The sequence below is a fragment of the Lagopus leucura genome, unplaced genomic scaffold (genome assembly GCF_019238085.1).
Source record: "Lagopus leucura isolate 7727_CA_CO unplaced genomic scaffold, USGS_WTPT01 Super-Scaffold_73, whole genome shotgun sequence".
In the NCBI taxonomy this organism is placed as follows: Eukaryota; Metazoa; Chordata; class Aves; order Galliformes; family Phasianidae; genus Lagopus; species Lagopus leucura.
The window spans coordinates 20906247-20929208 of record NW_024962252.1 but is presented as its reverse complement, the minus strand read 5'-3'; the positions used below and the strand labels follow the sequence as shown (position 1 = coordinate 20929208).

The following is a 22962-nucleotide window of genomic DNA, read 5'->3' as shown; positions in this document are numbered from 1 at the left end:
TTTCTTTCTTTCTTTCTTTCTTTCTTTCTTTCTTTCTTTCTTTCTTTTAATTACTTATTTTCCCTAGAGAAAAGGTATTTTAGAGAGGATTCCATACTGCTGGATTGAAACAGGAATTGTCATGTCTACAGTAATAGAAATTTAACTCAGCAGACAGTTAGCACAAGGAGTGAAATGCTTCTTCTGGGAAAAGGTATGAATTCTAGTTAAATTTTACTCAGCTAAATCAAATAATGGAAATATAATGGATGTCATTTTCTACTTTCTTTAATTCCATTGGTTGCACTGTAAGAACTCACTTAGTATTGACAAAAAAATGTATCTCTCTAGCAGACTAACATTTAATGTTTAGCAAACTCTCATTCTGAACAGCTGCAGTAATGGTTGTGCCTTAACATACATACAGTAGCTGCATACCTATAAAAATTCCCAAGAAAAGAATAATTAAAAACAAAACTCCACATAAATACAAAATTGATTTTCTTTTACAGACCATGACAGGTGGCAGTAAGGTTTACTAGACATTAAAAGATTGTGTCCATTTTGGAAATTCACATACTCTAGAGTAAATACTAATAGTATATTGGTTCATGATCAAACTTTGTTATTGATAAATGTTTCCTTGCTGTATCTAGTTTTGTTATGGTTCTGATGGGTGAGATCCAAAAGAGTACTTCGGATGCAAAGTGTAGTTTAGGAATGTTAAATTTGCCTTGATCTCATTAAAAACCCTACCTAACCATTTAGGTTCTCAAAAATCCCTGTAAGTTTGTTTCATCAGAAAATACATATAACTAGATATATTGCTATGAAGTCTGCTTTACTCACTGCTATTCTGCCTTGGCTGAAAGCCTCATTTTATATTTTATATTATCTGTTTAGTTTGTCCCTGGAAGGATGTGATCTGGCAAGTATATGCTAAACCCACATAACACGTGAGATGATACTGAATTTGGCTCAAAGCGCTTCAGTCACAACAATTTATCTCAAAACCACTAGTGCACTCCCAGTGGTATTTTTGCTGAAGACCATTTTTTACAAACTGCTTAATGCTGAGAAAAATTACTCTGAAATTTAAATAATCAGATTGTAGAAAACTTCCAGAGAGGTGCAATATGTGGGTCTCAATCCCTCTTTTGTTGCGAATGGCATAAAATCTATTTCACACTTCCTGAGCAAGCACAATATGGAGACCGACCTCACCACTGTCTTTTTGTCCTTCATCAAAAAAATCTATCCGTAATGAGAAATGAACTTGAACAGGATGGTGACCTGTTGGCTCTCCAGAAAGGCACACATCAGGGTGAAGTTTTGAAATTTATTGCTCAGAAAATATATTAAATTTGACAGGAACTGTAGTTGAGTAAATCCTTGAAGTTTCAAGATAACAAAGATTATCTTGAGCAAAGTCTTTGCTTTGAGCAAAGCAGCCTCCCTTGTGTTTTCCATATCTGAATTAATAACAACATTAATAAAATTTTATTACTTAGCTGTTTTTCTGTCAGGGTATATATCCTGAAGGTGTTTTTTATATCGGGGTATACATATTTGTTCTATGTAACAGTGATATGAAATTTAAATTTTCTTTTCTTTTAGGAATGACTCTGTGCTGCCCAATTAAAAATGAACTTATGAATAAGGTACGTTGCTTTCTCAACACAATATGAAGGAAATTATAGTTCATTGTGTGAATATTATATTTATTACAGAAATAATACAGATTCTATAGCAGTAATGCCACACAGTAAATTCTTTTTGAGGTACTCCTTAGGTCCAGTACAATGGCTGACATAAGAAAGTGTACAGGTTTTTTAAATGTACAGCATCAAAAGGAGGATGTTAGGAATGATGGTTCATGTGGGGAAACGGAACGTATCAGTGAATTTTATAGCAGGAAAAGTAAGGTGGTTGTATAAGTGTCAGGAAAAATTTTACTACAGTAGATTCATTTCTAGGAAGAGAAGTTAAAAGCTATCTTACTGTATAGCAACCTCCGGTATATTCCTTCAGAATGCTCAAGAAAAGAATTATAACTACAGTCATTATATTTTTGCATATTTTACTGGGAATCTTTTTCTTTTTTTAATCTAACAATGTTATTTACATCTTTGGGGATGCAAATATACGAAAATAACAGGTAGCTTGTTATACTCAAAATATTCAATAATTCAGTATTAGGAAAATATCTGTATTACATTACAATAAGAGAGCAACACAGCAAAGTATACTAGGAAGTAGAAAAAGATGTAGTTTGTTATTTGTGTGTGGAAAGAAAATAATTATATTTTTGTTAGGAAGAACAAAGTATTTTTCTTTCTCTTTCCTAGCCTTCTGTGTTAAATAGTACTAGCAAAATTCTTTTAATAATCAACATATACCACTTGAATTAATGACTTTTCCCAAAAAGTTTTAAATTAATATAATTGTCAAGTTCTCATCACATACTGTGTATACAAGGCTTATTGTTAAGAGATTCTATGCCAGTCAAAACAAGAAAAATCAAGTCCATATGCTAAAACAGTTGATTTTGGAGCTTGTGAAATATATTGTATAGCACATCTCAGATAAATACAATCTTCATTTTATTCACAGAACACCCCTTATGTATTAGACAGGAACTCTGTGGTTAGGTGCTTCAAAAGATTTCTTCTAAAGATATATAGTGATATTCCAATATTCTTATTTTATTTTATTTACTTATTAAGTAGACAAATTCATTCAAAAAATGCATTCATTTTCACTCTTCAAAGTCCTGGTATTAATCAATACATGGGAATGGGCCACCTCTAATATTTTGAAAACTATGGAAAGTAAATTTAATTCCATCAAACATTTACTTTATTCCCAGCCTAACTCCTCTTAAAAGAGTCTGAAATACCTCTGAACCGCTATTGCTTTCTGGATGTTTTACTGCCAGTAGAAGTCACCTTTTTTATCATGTTCCTACGGTATAAGGTGTAAGACTGTATTAAGGCCCTTGAACTCAAACACAAGCCCATCTTACTTAATTTATCTTGGTTCATTTTTTGTCTATCTTCATTTCCAGCATTAGCAAATTAATTGTCATTTTACTTAGAGCAGTATCTCATGTTCAAAATGGCTTTTTGTTGTTGTTGTTGTTTTAATTTACACATTGTGCACAGCTATCATATTTCTGGGCATACAAAAAAATAACAACATCAAACAAACAGATAATGTTAATTCCCTTCAAATTTGTTTGCTCTATGCATAGTGCCACTGAAGTATTTCACTATATTCAGCATTAATATAGTTACAATATTACATTTATTGACATTAAATAATAGTATAAGTAATAATAAATGTTGGGTAATATCTTTCATTTCAAAACATAAGCAAAAAGTAATAGTACTTTTCCAAATGTAGATGTTTGGATATGGATTGTATGGCAGCCTCCATTTCATACATGTTCTTGAATAAGTGTAAAATGATAAAGCACCCTCTCATAAAGATTCCTAAAAAACCTGCATTTTAATTCTTTTTTTTCTGAAAAGTCTAACAGTGCAAATTCAGCACTAAAAATGGTTGCCATTTTTTTTCCAATTCAGAGTTATGTTTGAATGAATACTAAAATGGTTTGAATGAATACTAAAATGGTTTGAATGCATCAAAGTGGATCAAAATTGCGCAGTCCATGAGGACGCTGTGCACTATTTTAAGGTCATAAGATCAAATTTTGAATATGGACTGTGAATATGAATATATGTCATATGAATATGAATATGGACTATGAATATGATCACTGTGGGCGAAGTAATCCACTACGATTCTCTTCCTGATAGGTAAGAGATGTAAACTGCAAAAGTTTTACTGTAATTTCATTATTAGTATTAAAGAAGTAGAGGGAAGTACTGAGGTGCTATACTCCTAAAAAAGATGATATTTTGGGTACCCAGGGTGTTGATTTTTTTTTTTTTTAATTTTTTTTTTACATTATAGATTAATCATGACTTTTATTTCTTATTCATGCACATAAGAGAAAGTAATAGCGCTCATTTCCTTTTCTTGGGCAACTGAGAATTGGATTCAAATAATACTGAACATATTCAGAGGCAAAGTGGGATATCTTCATATTTGAATTTCTAAAGACTTTCATTTATTTAGATTATTAGATCATTTTGCTTTAGAAGCTCACAAAACCTCTCTATGAACTGAATTGTACAGGGAAACAGTCAATTTTGCTGTAGAAATCAGCAACCAGATGAAAGTAGAACAGATAAAAGCAAATTGGGAGCCACAGTGAACTTTTACATGGCCCGGAGTACTTAAGTTGCTGTAATTTGTAATGTCCCTGTTTCTTCTACTTGGGGTGCTTCTGATTCTAATGAAAACACAGTAAGGCTCAAAATCTCAGTTTTCTTATGGATGAAATAAATGCAAGGAATGGCTCTTCATATAAGCAAATATATAGTATCTGAAAGTTCACACTCATTTTCTTTAAATCAAAATAATTGGCCTTTGTATTCTGAAAAAGCATGATTGTGGTTTGGAGTTTAAACTGCAAAGGTTTGAAAGGTACTTGGGTACATGGCCATCTCACTGCTTTTTTAGGACTGGCAGAATTTCTCCAAATTCTGCCAAAAAGGGCTAAGTGTGATAGCCATTTGGTTTTGTTTTTCTAATATGGGGCTAATTTCAGGGACTGGCACAGCAAATGCAAAGTGCTTACTGATATTTCAGAAACGGATGAGCTGTCACTGTGCCCTAGGCATAAATAGCTCTTGCCAGCTCTCCCAGGCTGCCAGGTATCCTGCCAGGACACCACTCTTCACACTGTACTCTGCTGCAGGGAGATTTCTATCCCTAACATTGCAGCCATTCAGTGTACAGCACCTTACTGGGAAGTTGTGTTTGTTTGTTTATTTTATCTTAGTACTTTTTTTGTCAAATTACATTCGAAGACAACACTTGGTTTTCCAGCCTTTGTTTCGACTCCTGAAGTTTTGGTGAAATAGAATAGGAAAAGGTGATTCAATTATTTTCTAATTTTTTTTTTTCTAATTATTATCCTTTCTATTGTGACTTCATTAACACTTGCTGTAGTGTGGCAAAATAAAAATTTTACTGTTAAAAAGACGTTAGTAGACCAATGAAACACACAAGTAGTGACCAGATTAACAGTAGTGTGAAGTACAAGTACATGTGGCCTGAGCCACATATTGAAGGGAATGTTTCCTTTTTAAGCTTAGTGTAGATTAAATAAAACAGAAATGAATACACTTTGTTAAAAAAGCTGTCTCTATAATACAAAAAAACAGTACAAATAACCATGAAGGAAACATAATATTTACATATATATTTCAAATAATTATATAAAAAAATCCCATAATACCTTTGCACAAATGGTCATGGCTGTTTGGGTTCATCCAGAAATGTAATATAGTTATGCTAATTAATATTGTATTTATGGTTACATAGTTGCTTACCTCAAAGTTGGCAGAATGAGTTCTAAATTTTTGTACAGCACTGCTCCAAGTACAAATACTGTTGATTCATCTAGTTCTAAAAAGGATAAGGAAAAAAGATTTTAAAATACTCTTTCCCAAGCCTTGATGAGCATAAAAAAACTCCTGAATATCATTTATCTTTCCAGTAAAAATTGTATTTTAAATAAACTACCGTAAATTTGAATTATATCCTAGAATCCTTTCATAAAGATGTTACACTGTCAGAAATATTTCAAAAGATTTAAGCACTGAAAATCACATTTTCAAAAATCTATCACTGTGTACTGACATCCATGCTAGTTCATCTACTTTTATAATAAAGTGTCCTCAAAGGTTGTCTTTAACATTTAATATGTAGCAAGTAAATTTTCTAAAGTCAAAGGTATGCACTGCAATGGCTTTTGTAAATTGAATTAGAAGCTGGGGTAATTTGTCTGCTAACCATTATTTGGTAAAAGTTATGTCATTTGTTGGAATGGTCCAGACTGCTGGGATGGAACAGAATCAGAAGGCTCAGAAGTGCTGTGCTTCAGGCCTCTTTGAACTACCAAAAGTACGATCCAATCTCTTGGGTTTCTTCAGCACTTTCTGTTCGAATTAAGAAATTGAATTCCATCCTTTCCCTCTGGAATAAGATGTTTCTCTTCCATATTATACAGGACAACTTCCATATTATACAGGAGTCCTATGAGACAAAGACCCTGAATTCCCTTGTTGAAGTCAACACAAAATTAACATGCTGATATGCTTCTTTACCTGTTGACATAGGGGTGAATATATTTTTTGGAATGACAACCCTATCTTCTGAGTTTCGTGCCCAATCAACCATTCCTTTTCTTCCTTTCATGGGGAAATTGATGTCAGTTAGAACAGACGCAGCGGGAAGCTTCTGAATGCTAGCCACTAGAAGGAGAAATCGAAAAATCAAATAAAATTTTTTCATACTTTAAAGCATCAAATAGGGATAAAAGTAAAGCAATAAAGAATATTCAATAATAAATTTCAAGTAAAGTAGGAATTTGTAGGACATTAACCATCATTGAAAGTGTCATTTTCTGAATATTATGCAGTTCTATTACAGATTAATTATCATAGACTCATAGAATCATGTGATTTGTATGGGACCCTTAAAGGTATCTAGTGCAACTCCCCTGCAACAAACAGGGACACCTATAGCTAGATCAGGTTGCTTAGAGCCCTCTCCAGTCAGACCTTGAATGCCTCCAGGGATGGGGTATCTACCACCTCTCTAGGTAACGTGTCACTACCCTCACTGTAGAAAACATTTTCCTTATATGCAAACTCTTTTCTTTGAAACCATTTTCCCTTGCCCTGTCACAACAGACCCTGCTAGAGTCTATCCCCTTCTTTCTTCTCCCTCCTTTAGGTATTGAAAGGCTGCTCCCAGGTCTCTTTGACATAATTATGTTGCATTGATACTATTACTTGTCAGCTAGATTCTCCTCTTAACAGGGAGTATTAAATGAACTTGCTCCTACTCTGGAATTCATGTTAGGACACAGTTCTATCTGCAGAGTAAATTCTAAAATGATTAAATGTGACAGTAAAAGGCGGATGATGCTGCAAATTGCTTTGGGAAACAAATCTTCTAGATGCAGGATAATGAAGCAACAACAGAGCCTTTATTCCCTATACAGGCACAATTTCAAAACAGACCCATTAAGGAGAAGCACATACTAAAAGACCTCATTGTTTCCACATAAATGAGAATATTGCAGTAAAGCACTTGAATTCTTTTTTTTAAAAGAACTACTCCCATTCTGAATTCTTAATTATATTTTTTCATCAAAAAATCCAAACCTTACAAACAACAGTACTATCATATTTGTAACAGAGATAGAAAGACAGAAGAAAGGTATTAAATCATATAATGGGCAATTTGGAATTTTATTTACTCATTCTCATTTTCCTTGCTTTCTAATTCAACTATTATCTGGAAATCACTTTTAGCTTTGCTGTGAAATCTAAGTATAGATTCCATGGCAACACTGCCAGTGTCTAGCAAGACTCCAACTACTTTTAAGGAACTGACAGGGCTGAATGACTTTATGCACACTGAGAGATGACAAACAACACCTTTGTAGTCCTAGCCTTTTTCTTAATGTAAGCCATGTTGATAATAATTTCCTGTGCAATGCTCATCCTAATCAATTTATGATGAGGCCAATACAGTTGGAAGAGTTTGTACATCAGAACTGTACTTTGATCCGTGTAACGATTTTTCTCCCAGGACTACACAAGGGGATTAACTTTAAAGACAACAGGGACAACTGTAAAAGCAAGCAGAAGAGCAAAATTAAAGTAGAAAACCATTAGGTGTTTCATCAGTGGATTTTATTTGAAAGGAAACTGTAATTCATATCCAAGAAAAGAGCAAAATTAAGATGTTAACGATATTAACTCTGCAAATGTATTTCTTGGTAACTGAATCTTAGTTTCAAATTAAACTGGTTATGCATTATAGAATACCATCAGTGAGGTGGTATTTAAGTTATCTCAGGCTTTCCATTATAAAACTATCATCCGAGCTTTACAACACTAGGTACAATGCCTGCTGGGCTGAAATTGGCAAATACATTCCCTGCTCTCAAGGGATGCTTAGTCTTCTGAAATTTCAGGTGATGTGTGAAGGGAGAAGAGATCAGGTGTTTCCAAATTACTGGGGCATAAAATGGATTGCATGTTTTCACACACAACCAATGGATATACAGAATATATTAACACTGTAAAAATGGATTTTTTCCATGGTTCCTAAAATATAATCAGACATTTATTTTATTTTCCACATAAATAAAATTAAACTCACAGTTTTTGAGTTTTCAAAATTAAATAAAGCCTGTATAGGACAGCATATGTATAATATTTGCACACTCTTTGTCTGTGTATTTACCTATCTGTCTATTTAATGAGCTAGTAAAGTCTCAATATTTCATCCACATTTCCAATGTCAGTTCTTTTTACTGAAATAGGAAATCAATGTTATTCAACAGAAAACTACTTCGGTGCTGGATAAATGGTAAGAGTTCAAGACAGTATCTCTCTGGACTCTGTCTACTTATTTTAAAGAGGCACGTTCATTTTGTTGCCTAAGTAATCAGAACCAAAGATTCAAAAATATTTGTTAATAATTAAGCGATACACACAACCAAAGCATTTGACTTATGGCTCATATGACATAAATATGTATATATAACTCTTTTCATATTTCTGATAAGTTTTTCTTTTGCTCACAGTCAGAAACCAGCTAAATAAAAGCGTCTTTATTTTCACAGAGGATACCACCATAATATCTTGATTTTGCATTTTTTTTTTTTTTTTTGGTATAGTTTTGTGTAGAGACTATATTTAGCGCACAAAACAATAACTGAAAATGATTTACCAAAATGCTTGCTCTCCATCCTGCAAAGCCTTGAGAGATCCACATAAGATTATCAGGTCATTCTTTAGCCACTTTGCTGAATGATTCTAAGAGTATGTGCCTAATAATTTTAAATATGACACTAAACTTCGAAAGATAATTGAGTGGACTCTTAAGCAGAGGCAACTAATTCAGCCCATGTTAACATGCCCAGGAGAATACATGAAAAAATCTAAATTTCATCCGAGAGAGGTCTTGAAGCATGACCTATGAATCTGTATTTACATTGTGTAAAGTGACTTTGCTGTTCTCAAACTCAGTATAAACAGCATGAAGGACTTCTTTACAGTGTGGCTGACAGAAGACTGGCACAGGTTGCACAGAGAGGCTGTGAAGTTTCTTTCTTGGAGATCTTCAAAAGTTGCCTGGCCACAGTCCTGCTCCCCCTGTTCTGGGTGTTCCTGCTTGAGAAGGTACTGGGCCAGATGGACCCATAAGTTCTTCCCACCTTAACCAGTCTGTGATTCTCTAACTTAGTTTTTATCTGCAGTATGAAAATAATTATTTACTTTGTTAAGAATCTGAAAATTAGCAAGCCTTCTAGAGGAGAATGCATGTAATTCAGGTGCCAAGTCATTTACATGTCAGCAGCTAAAATGTCAGTTTGTTCTAAAAAAGTCATACATAGACATTAAGACAGAATGACATGTCATTCATTTTACACTTCATTGTACTCATTTTATGTTAGGCTTGTATTAGAAAAATCTGTTTAAAGTACTGGACTTTGAATGATTCAGTTCTGCAATAAGCAAACATGCACATTACTTCCCATTTTTAGGAAAACAAAAGTAACACAAATTTTCTAAGAATACCTTAACAAAACATCATGTCCTGAATGTGCAAGACAGAATGCTAACTGATCAGGACTGAAAATTATAAATACTGAAATTTCTTGTTAGTTTATTTATACTGGCATTTCCTATGCTTTCAAAACAAACACAGTCAAGAGCTTCCACTAATTTGGAGAAAATCTTTACTTTTGAATTAACTTTAGCTTGAAATAACAAGAAATAATAATAATAATAAAAAAGCCACCCACAGGGCTTTTGATGAGAGAAGATTTAGAAACAGAAAGTTTTCATGTAAAGAAATATATTTAAGGGCAGAAATTTATTACATTATTTCACTTTCTGAATAGTCTCTCTTATTTTGGCCCTTGTATACCTTCAGCTACAATTCTCATATGATTTCTCAAGGTAAGAAAAGATTGTAAAAAATAGGAATTTAATAACACATATGTCTGTATTCATCAACTGAAGAATTTAGGAAATAGAATATAATCTGTTCTCAAGAAGCAATATCACCTTAGTATTGAATACACCTACTGAAAGTTATAATGCGGGCAAAATAGCCAGTCTTTTTAGAATTCCATGAATACTCATTTGAAGCAATTTGGTATAAATGATAAGACATTGGTTCAATTACACATAAGTACACATACATCTTTAATGATTTCATGATAATTTTTGATTCAGATAAGTATTAATTCTAAGTGTCAAAGAATCATACAATCATTGGAGTTGAAAGGGACCCTTAAAGGTCATCTAGTCCAACTCCTCTGCAATTCAGCATTTATAAAATTCGAGGTCATCACACAACAGGTTCTCATTTTGCAGGCATGAGATACACTGCCCTTCTGGGAGAAATAGTGCTAAATTTATTTCTGGGTAAAATAGTAATGAATACAACTGTCAATGTCACAAAGGCCTGTGACAGAGAGCATGAAAAGATTTTTTTGTGTGTGTTAAAATTCAGAATACTGAGTATTTCTGCAAACCTCTCTATAAAGGCTCAATTAGAATAATTTTTATACATTTCATAACTTTTCTGTTGATCTAAAATGTAAAATATTTGTTTGTCTGTTTATAAAATAAGCAAACTCATTCAAGTCAGTTCATGCTGGATACACATGCAGATAAAATTCCTTGAGTGGTTTCTGATTGCAAATTTGTTATGATGAAAAATCAAATTTGGAAAAGCTGAAAGAGGTAAAACAAAAGATTATAATTTTTTTCCCAAATGTCTGTTGTTCCAAGTATGGAACAACAAAAGGTTTCTTAAAAAAAAAAAAAAAAAAAAAAAAAAAAAGCACAGATGACACAGATGACTCTCTACATATAAGATATATATTTAGGATATATATAAAATAGAAGTTCAGTTCCATAGAAAGTGATAGAAGTGATAGCATATGAAAATTATATTATCATAGTATATTATCATAGAATTTGGCCATAATTGAAATGCAACTTCCTCATGTCTCCACAAGAAAAAAAAAAAGGCATTTTAAATGTATAATCACTGTTACTCTTCACTTAATGTCAATGCTTGCACTAAGATGTGGCTATTTGTAGCTGGCCAACATGCTACAGAGAACAGAAGCACGTTGAAATTTGCAAATTTGAGTCACAAGACTCAACGAAAATTTAAAGTTTTTCTTTGAGTAGTCAGAAGAAATTGTATTCTTATGGTAAAATGAATGCTTCCTGAAATATTTGGTTATTTGGAGTAAAGTTTTAAGGTAGAAAGCTGTATTTCATTAACTAGAAGGCAATTTTGTGTTCTATGAGTAATTCTGAGGAAGATGAAGACATGAACAGCCAAAGAGACCCATAGTCGAATCCAAGGTAGTCCGTGTATCCAGAAGTTTTATTATTTTTCATTTCCCTTAGTATTACTCTATATTCATGTAACTAAGACTAAGGTCTCCCTTAGCAACTCCTGCTTGTCAGAGGGCACTTTGCAATGTAAAGAAGGAGTCAGCACAAAGCCAGACAGGAGATGGAGATTAATGTAGAAGATATCACATGTAAGTTGATGACTTCTAGTGTTACAGACATAAAGATTAGAAACGTGGTGAGGGGGCTATGCCATTTGAAGCATTATTTTAGATTGAGTATGCAGGGAAGGTGTAGAAACCAAGCATTTTTCAATCACTGTTACAAGAAAAAAATGTAACTGCTGGTGATTCTAGCTGATAACAAGGAAAAAGAGAATGAGATTGAAGATAATGTTAAAGTAAGAGGGCTCAAAAGAAGGGAAGGGTAATGAAGCTTGAGAGATGGAAGAGAAGTAGAAGGAGGGAGATCATATAAATGTTTATTTATCATGTTTACTGATTAGATATCCACTAAGGTCTCTTACAAATGTAGGCAGAGACAACATTACAGAGGACAAGAGATCAGTTAGAGGGTAGGGGCAGTAGATATGAAAAGTGATTAGAAGGGAATTGACAAAAATATTCCCACAATATTACATTGCTTGGGGAGATGAAAAGCAGAGGTAGAATGACTGCTTCCCAGAAACAGCAAATTGAAGCAAAGGAAGGATGGCCACTGCCTAACCTCTAGGGAAATGACAACCAAACCCTAATCCATTCAGAGATATAGAAAGATGTGAACTAACTTACACAGGATATTGAAAGGTAATATGAGATGTGATTTCTTGTGGATGGATTTAGACTTGATGTATAAAAGCCACACAGAAGAAAACTAAATAAAATCATGTGAATCAATACTTGTCTATAATCACAGCTTTTTGTAACAGATTGGACATGGATCTTTTTTAAATTTTTTTATTAACTGAATAGCCTTTTTTATCATATGAAATGAAATCATAAAGAACTTTCAGATACAAATATAAGCATATTGAAATTGAGAGAATTGTAAATTCTTTTGGCATAGAATGTTAGTAAATTAATTCCACGCAACTGTCTGTTGAATCCTAAAAGGTATAACCTTCTTAAAACCACATCCAGCAAAAAAGTATATATGGAAGAATGTTTGCAGATGGCCCTCTTTTTCTACAGCATTATCTTCAATATTTTATAACTTTGTGTTGCTTGGATCCAGATTCTAATTTCCTCCCTTTAACTGTTAACTTCAGTCACCTTTCTTGGTTAAAAATATATGCTACAGCTTGGCAAGATCAGAGGTGCATAATAGCCCTTCCTATAGTGTTGTAATTCTTTTCTAGCTATGTACTAAGGAGTGTGAGACAACAGAAGAACATCTTCAAATCTGATCGGTAACACAGACACATAACTATTGAATATCTAAAACTTGTCCTCTAGAAACAAAATGCACCATACTCCTTTGGATCATTGAAAGAAATGGCCAAGAAAGGGGGAATATGGTTCATTAGGAATACTAGTAACACCAATAAAAATACACATTTACTTGAATAATTTGCCCACGTGACATGGTAATATCATAAAGATTACGTAACAAATCTAGTAATGAATACAAATAATGAGGATAATGAAGGTGTCTTTCTCTGATTAAAAGTACAGTGGATGAATATTTGTCATGATGAATATGGCACAGATGTTGAGACAGACTTAAAAGCAACAAAAGTCTAGAAAAACTGTAGGAAATATGTAACATAGTTGCAAGATGTGGATATGCTGAGGTGTAGAAAAATAAAGGACCAATCAGGTCTTCAAGGACATGAGCAGTAAATGCCCAGGTTTACTCACCTAGAATTAGACTCAAATGGAATTGTGGTAATGACTCCAAATTGCAGTATGAAGATACAGATGTGGGCTTAGATTTGTACAGATCTATTTGAAAAGAAAATTCACTGGGCATGTGCAAATCTCCCCATATGCTTTCACAGAAGCATTCTGAACAGAACATCTCAATGGGTTTTTGTTTTTGTTTTTTTAAATACTTTAGCTCCATTAAAAAAAAATATGAAAATTAGAGTAGTAGGTAAGATACAAAGCTCAAGCCTGTACCTATGATTACTAGAAGTAATCCTAATAATATATCTACTAATTCCTAAAAATACATCTTCAGTTGCTTTTTTTTTCTTCAAACATAGCCAAGTCCAAGTGCAAATTGTCAGTCTAACACTGTTCTTTACAGTATCCTTTATGTTTGGAGCATTTGAATTTGGAAGATCTACATGCTTTCAGGCAGCCTGTGCCATTGAAGCCACTGTACATTCCCTGCTGTCTTCTGGCTTGCCTCACCTATCAACTCACTCTTGCTTCTCCCTGAACACAGCAACTGGTAGACAGGTACTACAACATCTACCCAGCAAGTGCCTTCAAGAAAGGCTTAAAGAAAGGCTTAGGCAGAATTGTACAGAAAATCTGAAATAAAACTAGTGAAGAAAGACATCTCTTCTGTGTCTCAGTTTAATGTTAGAGCCATGGCTCTAACCTTCCTCACAGGAATTTATAACTAGATCTTTGCTTTCTGGAGGCAAGTCTTGAATATCCTCTATGGAAGAGATAAAACAGATTAAGATTTGCTTAAGGGATTGCAAAAAGTGGTCCTGAGGCACTATGAAATGCAATCATTGGGATAATGCACACATGCTTTATTTAGATTTTTTACATCATGCATGGCACAATGAAAACTCAGTAGCTCTGTGGGACATAGAGATACTGTTCAGTATAAGTAGTAAGTAATTCTAATTAGACCAGGTTGATTTACTTGGTCACACTGTTGAATTCTAAATTAACTTTAATAACTCAGGAGAAATATCTCAGAGTTATTATGGTCATTTCAATAAAACAACCGTGCAATGAGGAGATGCTTTAAAAAACTTCTAACTAGAAAATTGGGCCTATAAAGAATGACAACCTGGTCATTACAAGCTGTTATAATGTTGCTATATGAATCACTATGGTGTGCGGAGATTGTGCTCAGCTCTTCTGGTCAAGTCATCTCCAGAATCCTGTTTCTTCACTCTTGAAAGAAAAGGCTTTTCAAATTTATCGAACTTGTGGAAGAAGGAATCAAAAAGACCCAAGCAGCTAACTGAAGAATGAAAACCAACTGTGAACCAAATGTGAACCAGAAAACAGAATTAAGTTATACAATATTACTGTTTACTTTGTCTGAACTAAGATGCCTTGTACGTCCTGTAAGTTTTTGGTGCAGTTGAGAGGGAAAAAGGGTGCTGTCTGAGTAGTCTCCTAATGGTTTTAAAATTCATCTGATTTTATGTAGATATTGTGTAATAAGCTTAAATTGCATTTTATGAATAATGGATTTACTGAACTTTACCTGTGTCTGAGTATGTAAAATGCAAGCTAGTGCTGAAGTTAATCATAGCCTTTGGTCAAAATATCTAACTTAAGATACAACATAGCATTCTACCTACAGAAGATTCTAGTTTTTAAAAAGTGTTTCATTTCAGAACCACATTTCAGATGCTCTTACAATACTTTCATCTTTGATTTTACATGATAGAGGGAATTACCACATTGGACAGATAATCTGTAGAGACTACCATAAATAAGAAAACATTTTTTCTTGTTTTCCTGAGACACAACAGATGCTGTCAAATGGAGCCATCAGCATGCCCCTGCGGCATTCAAATCCCTAATGATGAATGTACGGCTCTGCAACATCTCCTTTACTAACACATACACCTGATATAACTCTGCTATATCTTTAGCATTAAATCCTATCTGAACCTATTTTTTGCTAGTTATTCCAAAACAAATTTTGTTTTCCATAGCTACTGTTGTTTCTTTAATTTGTTGTGCTAGTATATTTATTAAATATATATCCAGAATAGGAGTCCCTCAAACTGAAACTGTATTGCTTTGGCTAAACATGCCTTATTTCCTGGAAAACTCTAAACAGATAACATTCCATTCTACAACACACAGTGCTTCAGAAAACACAATTACATCTATGATATAAAGATGAAAAGAATTTACTCCAGACTGTTTGCTCATGTTATTTGAGAAGACACAGTGGTGAATTCATTTGGAAAGCAATATCATGAGTATGAGATGTGGAAATAAGATGCAGGGCTGAAATTTTTATTTTTTATTTAGTCCTGTTTCTACTGGACTACCCAACAACATGAAGTCCAGTTTCTTTCATTAATTACCTGTTCAAAGCAGTAATACAAAGGGTGGCTGAAGATACACACAAACAAAGCTATTACTTTACAATCAATTTTGTTCCAAAGCATTCTGTACTTATTGTCTTGTAGAGATGTTTAGCAGCAAATAATAATCATTTGAGCCCAGTTTTGCTGTTAATGCTATGCCATATTTGAGAATGCTGTCAGTATCTATCTCCACATTCTGATCTAGGATATGGCCAGGAAAAAAAAGACATTATCGTCCAATATTATTTGATTGTTTAAGAATTTTAATCCACATTTAAAGTGGCTTTCCTAATATAAACCATTCACTGGAGAACGGGACAAAAAAAAAAGAGGTCTCGTTTTATTTTGCTTTTTTTCCATCATAGTATGATTATAGTATTATTGCTCAGTAACCAGTATTTTACAGAATGCTGGAAATAAAATTGCCTTTTTTTTTCCTTTAGTTATTTTTCCCTCTCAAGTCTGTATAGCTTTTACAGTGCCACTGCCAAAATAATATTTTCAGTGTACTAAATGGGTCCCTAATCCCAAAACATCTAAACAGTGTTTTATTGGAAAACAAACCAACTACACTCTGTTGGCAAACATTCATAAAAAGTATCTAAATTGAACCAAACAGGCACAAAGTTTACTGGTCAGCGTAAGAATAATTATTTTTTTGATAATATTTGTAAGCAATAACTTTTTGCACAAGTGAAGGTGCAGAGGATGTAATCTGGGCCTATACTCATATAAACCATGGCTATTGTATGATACTTGATAATTTAAACATTTGAGTTCTACAAATAGATTATTTTTTGCAAAGGGACATTTGAATAGTAATGAAACGTTCTCAAAAATATGAACCAAATGTGAACCAGAAAACTGAATTAAAATATACAATATTACTGTTTGCTCAGTGTCATCATTCAACAAATGAGACTGTCAGTGCGTGTGCTAAGACAACATAGTGGTTTCACTGCTTGGAGCAAAAAAATAAATTGGACATAGAAGAACTTTTTTCCCAGACCATACACCAACATTCCCACAAAGAATAAAACAGGAAGTGATGAGAATTTAGCATAATGAATTAAAAATACTTAAGTGAAAGAACTAGTTTATCACATTAATAATTGCATTATTCAAAAAAATTGGAAAAAGTGTACAATGTTGGGTTTGTTATTAGGCAACTAACTGGGGATTTGGGCTGTCACGGTGCAGGCAGCTGGACTGTCTCGTGATAAGCACATATGGGAGTTATTCAGCATTGTGGTAGGTGCTTGGAACAGTGCATCCATTGGCCTTGAGGAAGAAACTAAGAGAGGAAGAAGGAGCTGAAGGACAAAGATAAGGAACAAGAAGATGGACACCACCTGGAGATGGCCACCATGGAACAATGTAACAGTGAAGGGCCAATGGTAGGACTGGTGTTGAGCAGCCTGGACTGATACCCACCAATAAGATTCTGACAAGTGGACTTCAGAGGGTATATAAGATACTGTTGAATTTCAATAAATGTCATTTTGCAGCATCCCCCATATTGGTGTCTGAGGTGCAATGGTCCTAGTGAGGAGAGATTGCAGGTAGAGCAAGGAGAGATCGCTAGCCCCTGCAGTGAGGGATCCTGCAATGGTGGCATGTCTGTGGCAGCACAAGATAGAAGAAGAAACAGAAGAAGAGGGGGATCTAAACCCTTAAGCAAAAGCTTCAAGTTTGTTTTAATAACTAATTTCTTGGGCTTTTTAATGATGACGTGCCATATCTAGTCTACATTTGTGGAATTTTTATATTGTGCCTTCTTTCAGTTTTAATTCTTTTTCTGATAAAATTCAGTTGGGAACAAACAAATCTCACTGGAAGAGGAACTTGACCTTGCTTCTCTTATATTCTCTGAAAAAAACTTTAGCCTCCAAAACCAGGATAATTTTCTTCTTTAGTCCAGTGCTCAATATACAGTGGCATATACAAAACTTGATGTAAATGAAAAAAAAAAAAAATCTACAAAAAAATTAACTAGTACTACTATGTGAAACTCTTTCAACATGAAAGATTAAGAAATCTATACAAACACTGAGTCTACTTTAGTAGTTTGTACCACTTAGAGGATCAAATGCATTGATTGTGTAAGATGCAAAATGGTGGTTTGGCAATTTAGCAACTCTTATCATGTCAACCATTGTGTGATAATTGTCCACCAGACCTAGGAGGTAACATAATTGCATTAATTGAAGGTTTGGCTTTGTTCTGGTGAAACACATGAAAAAAACTGAAATCTTAATATAAAATAGAATGCAAGCTGAACAATTCCATTTAATGCCAAATTATAGCCTGGAGAGACTTTCAACATTGCCATGAATGGTGATGGAACAGGTCAAAGTGAGTACAGAGGATGCTGGGCAGCAGTTAAAATTCTGAATCCAGCAGCTGAGTGTATCAATAAGAAAAAAAAAATCTGTGAAAATGAACAAATATACTGTTAAATAACTTACAAATTTATTTTTTTTTTAATGAAGAAAATAAAATACCCTTACAAATAACTTCTTAGGAATAATGACCAAATCTCTGCATGTTTACTTGCTGCCTTATTCTCCAAGCTTTAAAAGAAAACTCGTAAATGAAAGCTTCAAGTTTGTGCAAAGATCAAACATTCTGCAAATTCACTCTACTAACTCATCTAAGAAAATGATAAACAGCATAAACATAAATACTTGAACCTCCTCTGAGCTCTCGTGTTAAATATCTCTCATAGGAGATGAACTAGTGCCATATGTGAATTCCTACTCTATTATGTGTAGTCTATTATTTTTGGATTACAAGAGTTTTTGATAACTATAATTTTTATTTCTGTAAATGATTTCTAAATACTACCAGGAATGTAAAATAGATAATGCAGCATAAAATCACAAGCCATCTTTTTCAGTATTGGAACTATTCATCCAAGAAACAGGTATAAGATCAATCTGGCTAAGTTAAATGACAATCATTTTGCAGAAATTAACTTCTCTTTGTGGATTGTTGACTGTGAATAGAGACCATTATTTTACATTGCCTAGATAGTGATGTAATTTTGAAAGCCAAATGAGCATTAAAAACATTCTGCAATGAATAATCTAAGATACCTAAAGGCAAAATGAGACATTCTCTTTAATCTTTATGAACATATCATACCCTCTTGAGGTAAATATTAAAAAAGAGGGGATAAATTTGCTATATTTTTGATAAATGTTTCCCTCAGAGGCAGTAGCCTTGTACATGTAGATGCAGCAGCTTATATGATTGCCAAATGCTGAAAATCCAGTCATCCTGATGAGTGTCCCACAGTTTCTTCCCCTTTGGCAGGCTGGTCTTTTTTCATTCCACTTCATTATTGAAAATGAGATTTTAGTGCAAATACAGGGAGGAAATATGTTTCACCAATCAGCACTATTTTACATATATGAATATGGTCCCACGTATTTCTTGATCTCATGTTTCTGAGATCAGCTCATATTCTAGCCATGATGTTCTACAACACGACCAGAGGCAGCATTTGAAAGCTTTTCTGGACAAGTTACTTTACTAATTTACTATTTTCCTTTAGATGATTTTGAAATCTACCTCTGTCTAAGAAAATTATCTACTGAATAATGGAATGGGGCCATAAGATTTTAATAACTATGTATTAAAAAAAAAAATAGCTAACACTGCTATTAATTAAAATAATACTAGAAGTGCAATAAATCTCAGTAGGTTAGGAAAAATATCTCCTTCCCCCCCCAAAAAAATACAAACACTAATTGAACAGCTCAAGCTTTGAACTTAAATTCATATCAAAAGAACAAATATCTTTTTAGAAGAATATTTCCAAAACTACATTTTTAAAAATTGGCAAAGGAATGCTGTTAGTAGCCAACTACATTGCCTCCATATATATATGGAGGGTGTCAGTTAAAGCAAACAAAGAAAACCAAACAACAAAACCAAGCTATTTTGCATCATTGCAGTGCAGTTTAAGCATTTGTGCTCCTTATGCAGAATCATTCAAATATGGAAGGCCACAGAACTGTTCTGCACACTTTGAGTATATCAAAATCTTCCTCCCATGACAAATGCATTTTTAGGTGAGTTATGAGAAAAAGAAAGAAAAAAAGAGATCTTTTACAGAGTTCCTGCCAAAATTTTATAAGGTGGAAAAAAAGTTATATTTATGCAAATCTCTAGATCTAGATCAAACCTCTAGTTTAAATCTTAAACTTCATAAGTAAACATTACAAAAGATTTTCTGTCTCTACCTTGAGGCAGAGAAACAAATACGGTTCTAAAACTCAAAGTTGAAATCACAGGAAAGCATAACAAAACAAAACCCATTGAATGATCTTAGGGGTTCGGAAATCGCAAGATGATAAAGCAAAAGATACTTAATTACTTTCAGACTCTATACTTGATTTTAGCAAACCTATTAGCTCGATGATTTGGGATCCTTTCTACTGATCTTACTGTTAGCTCTGTCACTGTTATCCAATTTGATCTTAACAGATTAGCAGAGATAGCTGCAGGCCCCTATACATAAGTCCAACTATCTATATTAAAAAACAAACATAAAAAAAAAAAAACAAAAAAACAACAAAAAAAAAAACAACCAAAATCTACAAGCACAATTATAATTAATCAGAATTATATCTGTATGATTTTGCATGGCTTTGAAGTTTGATCTTAACAGTGTGTTGTAATTTCACTGTCGAAATAATTATTTAGCATAAAAATACTTTTCTCTGATATGAAAAATCCACTATCACTCTCATGAAACTGAAATGAAAACTGATAAATGCTTACATTATTTAATTCCATTACAATTTACTCAAGCTATGTAGTTTGGAAGCAGTGGATTTGTATTATTTGGTGTTACAATCTGCAGGAATGACAGACGAAATCATGTAGTTTATTATCACAGTATGTTGATTTGTCTAGCATTTGATAGAAATTCTTTCCCTCCTTTTTAAATAAACTTAGATATATCATTTCTCAGGAAACACTGAAGTGCACTTCTTAAAAAAAAAAAGTTTGTCATAAAATAGCTGATTTATCCAGAAAACAACAGTTTTCAATTATCCAAGTAAAAAGGGGCCTATAAACAGAATGATTCAGAGAGGAGTTTACAGGAGGTAGAAATCTAGGAATAACATCATAATCTAAAATAAATATATTTCCATGATGTAAAAAGCTATTTACACAAGTGTGCTGAAGATAATTCTGTTGCCGGCATACTTTTTTATGAGATTCAAGCCTGGATGTCAGCATTTTTCAGTTTCCAATTGCTCCAGTGTATATTTAATACAAGGTAGAGAAGGGAAACGCTATTAGATTATTCTCGTTTCTTATAGCCGCCATTTTAACATATTGAATGGCTAGTTTATTGAGATTCACCTTTAGGGCAAATTAATAAATTGTATGCACAAAAGTAACTACTGAATTATGTCTTTTACTGAAATGCAGCCACAGAGTTAAGTAAGCTTTTTTATCCACGTTTGTGAAGTTTCTTTGATAAAGATTGTCACAGAAATTTCCTCCATATTAATTATGTTTTTTCTTAAGAAACTCTGAGAGCTGTATTTCCTCAGGATCACTGAATTCACAGATTTAGAAAAGCATGGAAAAAAAATAAATCTACTCTTTGCCCTGTCCATTGCTACATTTTTGGGTAATGTGAGTCACTTAATAAGCTTATTTGACATCAGAAAAGAAATATGAGCTCTTAATCATTAACTTCAGGCACTAAGTCAGATGCTGGGAGTTCAAAGTCTGCATGAAGTTTTTTCATTTAATCAGGGAATGAAGCTTGAATCTTCTAAAAGCCAACATATTGATCTGATCAAGGATTTGCTAAGGCTGCTATAAAGGAAATTATATGAATACATGTGGATGAGAGGTATATAAGGAAATGACAAAATTTTCACATGACTTTCCTCTGCAGTTTTTTTATTTTCTTTATTTTCTTTGAAAAATCTGTCTCTTCTGGTAGCTGTTAGTAACCAGAAGCTTGTTACATATACTTTGAGCAAATGAAGAACGGGAAAACATGTGGCTGACACTGGCTGTGTATAAATCTTGGCAGACAGAGATTTTTTAAGGAGTTAAGAAAGAAAAGTGACAAATGGCCTTTTTCACATAAATGAGCACTGGATCAACAGAGAGCACACCGGCTTGGGGCAGGGCTCCTACTGCATGTGAACCAGCTGAGGACTTACAGTGAAAATCATGAATGAGAAGAACAGGGGATAGATGGCAGAACTTAAGAGTCAGAATTACTGCTACATCAACCAGGCTCTCTCTGCAGGAACAGAGAGTACCACCAACTATGAACCATAGCGCAATAAGAATTAATTATGTCTATTGGGAATGGCTTTCACCCCCTGAGGCATGCCTGAAAACTGTTTGGGTAGGCGCCAGGAATTCCACACAGTATGGACATCTGTGGGATGGCTTTCAAGCATTTAGTCCTTTTCAAATCATGTTTATAGACACAGACTTAAAAGGAGATTTCTAGTACAGAATGGAAAGATGGTGGGCACCAACTCACTCAGGCTATTTTGAGAAGAACATGACAGTGAAAACTGGCAGAAGACCATATAGCAAAGATATTTAGTTAAATATAACAAAAGATTGTTAATTAAATATTGCTTATGTTGGCATGTATTCAGCTAATTCTTCAAAAGCAAGGCAGAAATCTGAAGAAAACTGAAATATTTCAAGAATTAAAGGGATCTTGTATTTTGTAACTATCAGAAAAGTATTTCACTGCAAATCACGCAAGATTAACTCTTCTTCCTTGTGAAAATACGTTCTTGAATAAAACAGTTATATTAATGATTATGATGATATTATGATTATGATGATTATAATGATATTTTTATACATAAAATATGATACACCACACAGAATGTTTCCTATTCACCTTCTTAACAATAATAAATATGCAATCCATAGAGTAGTCCTTTAAAAGTCGTAATTTTCCCTAACTTTTGCTTCCTGAGAATATAGTGTATTGCAGAATAATGGATAGGAGGACAGAGATCTGAAATAGCTTCTGATATTATATATAATATACTAGTCTGATTTAGTTGTCCTGCCTACATCATGGTGAAATCCAGATCTGCAGAACAACATAGAAGGTACGACAAAGGTTTATCTTTTGATAGACCTCTTACCCACAGTGAGACTAGAATTTAATGATAACCAAAGCAT

The 22962-nt window shown here is 33.5% G+C and overlaps 1 protein-coding gene across 5 annotated transcripts in view; it reads right to left on the bottom strand.

Annotated features, from left to right (window-relative positions):
- The window catches only part of ADGRB3 (adhesion G protein-coupled receptor B3), a 449865-nt gene that overhangs the window by 187076 nt on the left and 239827 nt on the right, over positions 1-22962 (bottom strand). For all 5 annotated transcript variants that reach the window (XM_042894113.1, XM_042894107.1, XM_042894121.1 and 2 more), the window contains 2 exons: positions 6222-6368; positions 5445-5520 (listed from right to left, as the gene is read on the bottom strand). In XM_042894113.1, the coding sequence (XP_042750047.1) occupies positions 5445-5520; positions 6222-6368 (223 nt within the window). The remainder of the gene's footprint in view (positions 1-5444; positions 5521-6221; positions 6369-22962) is intronic.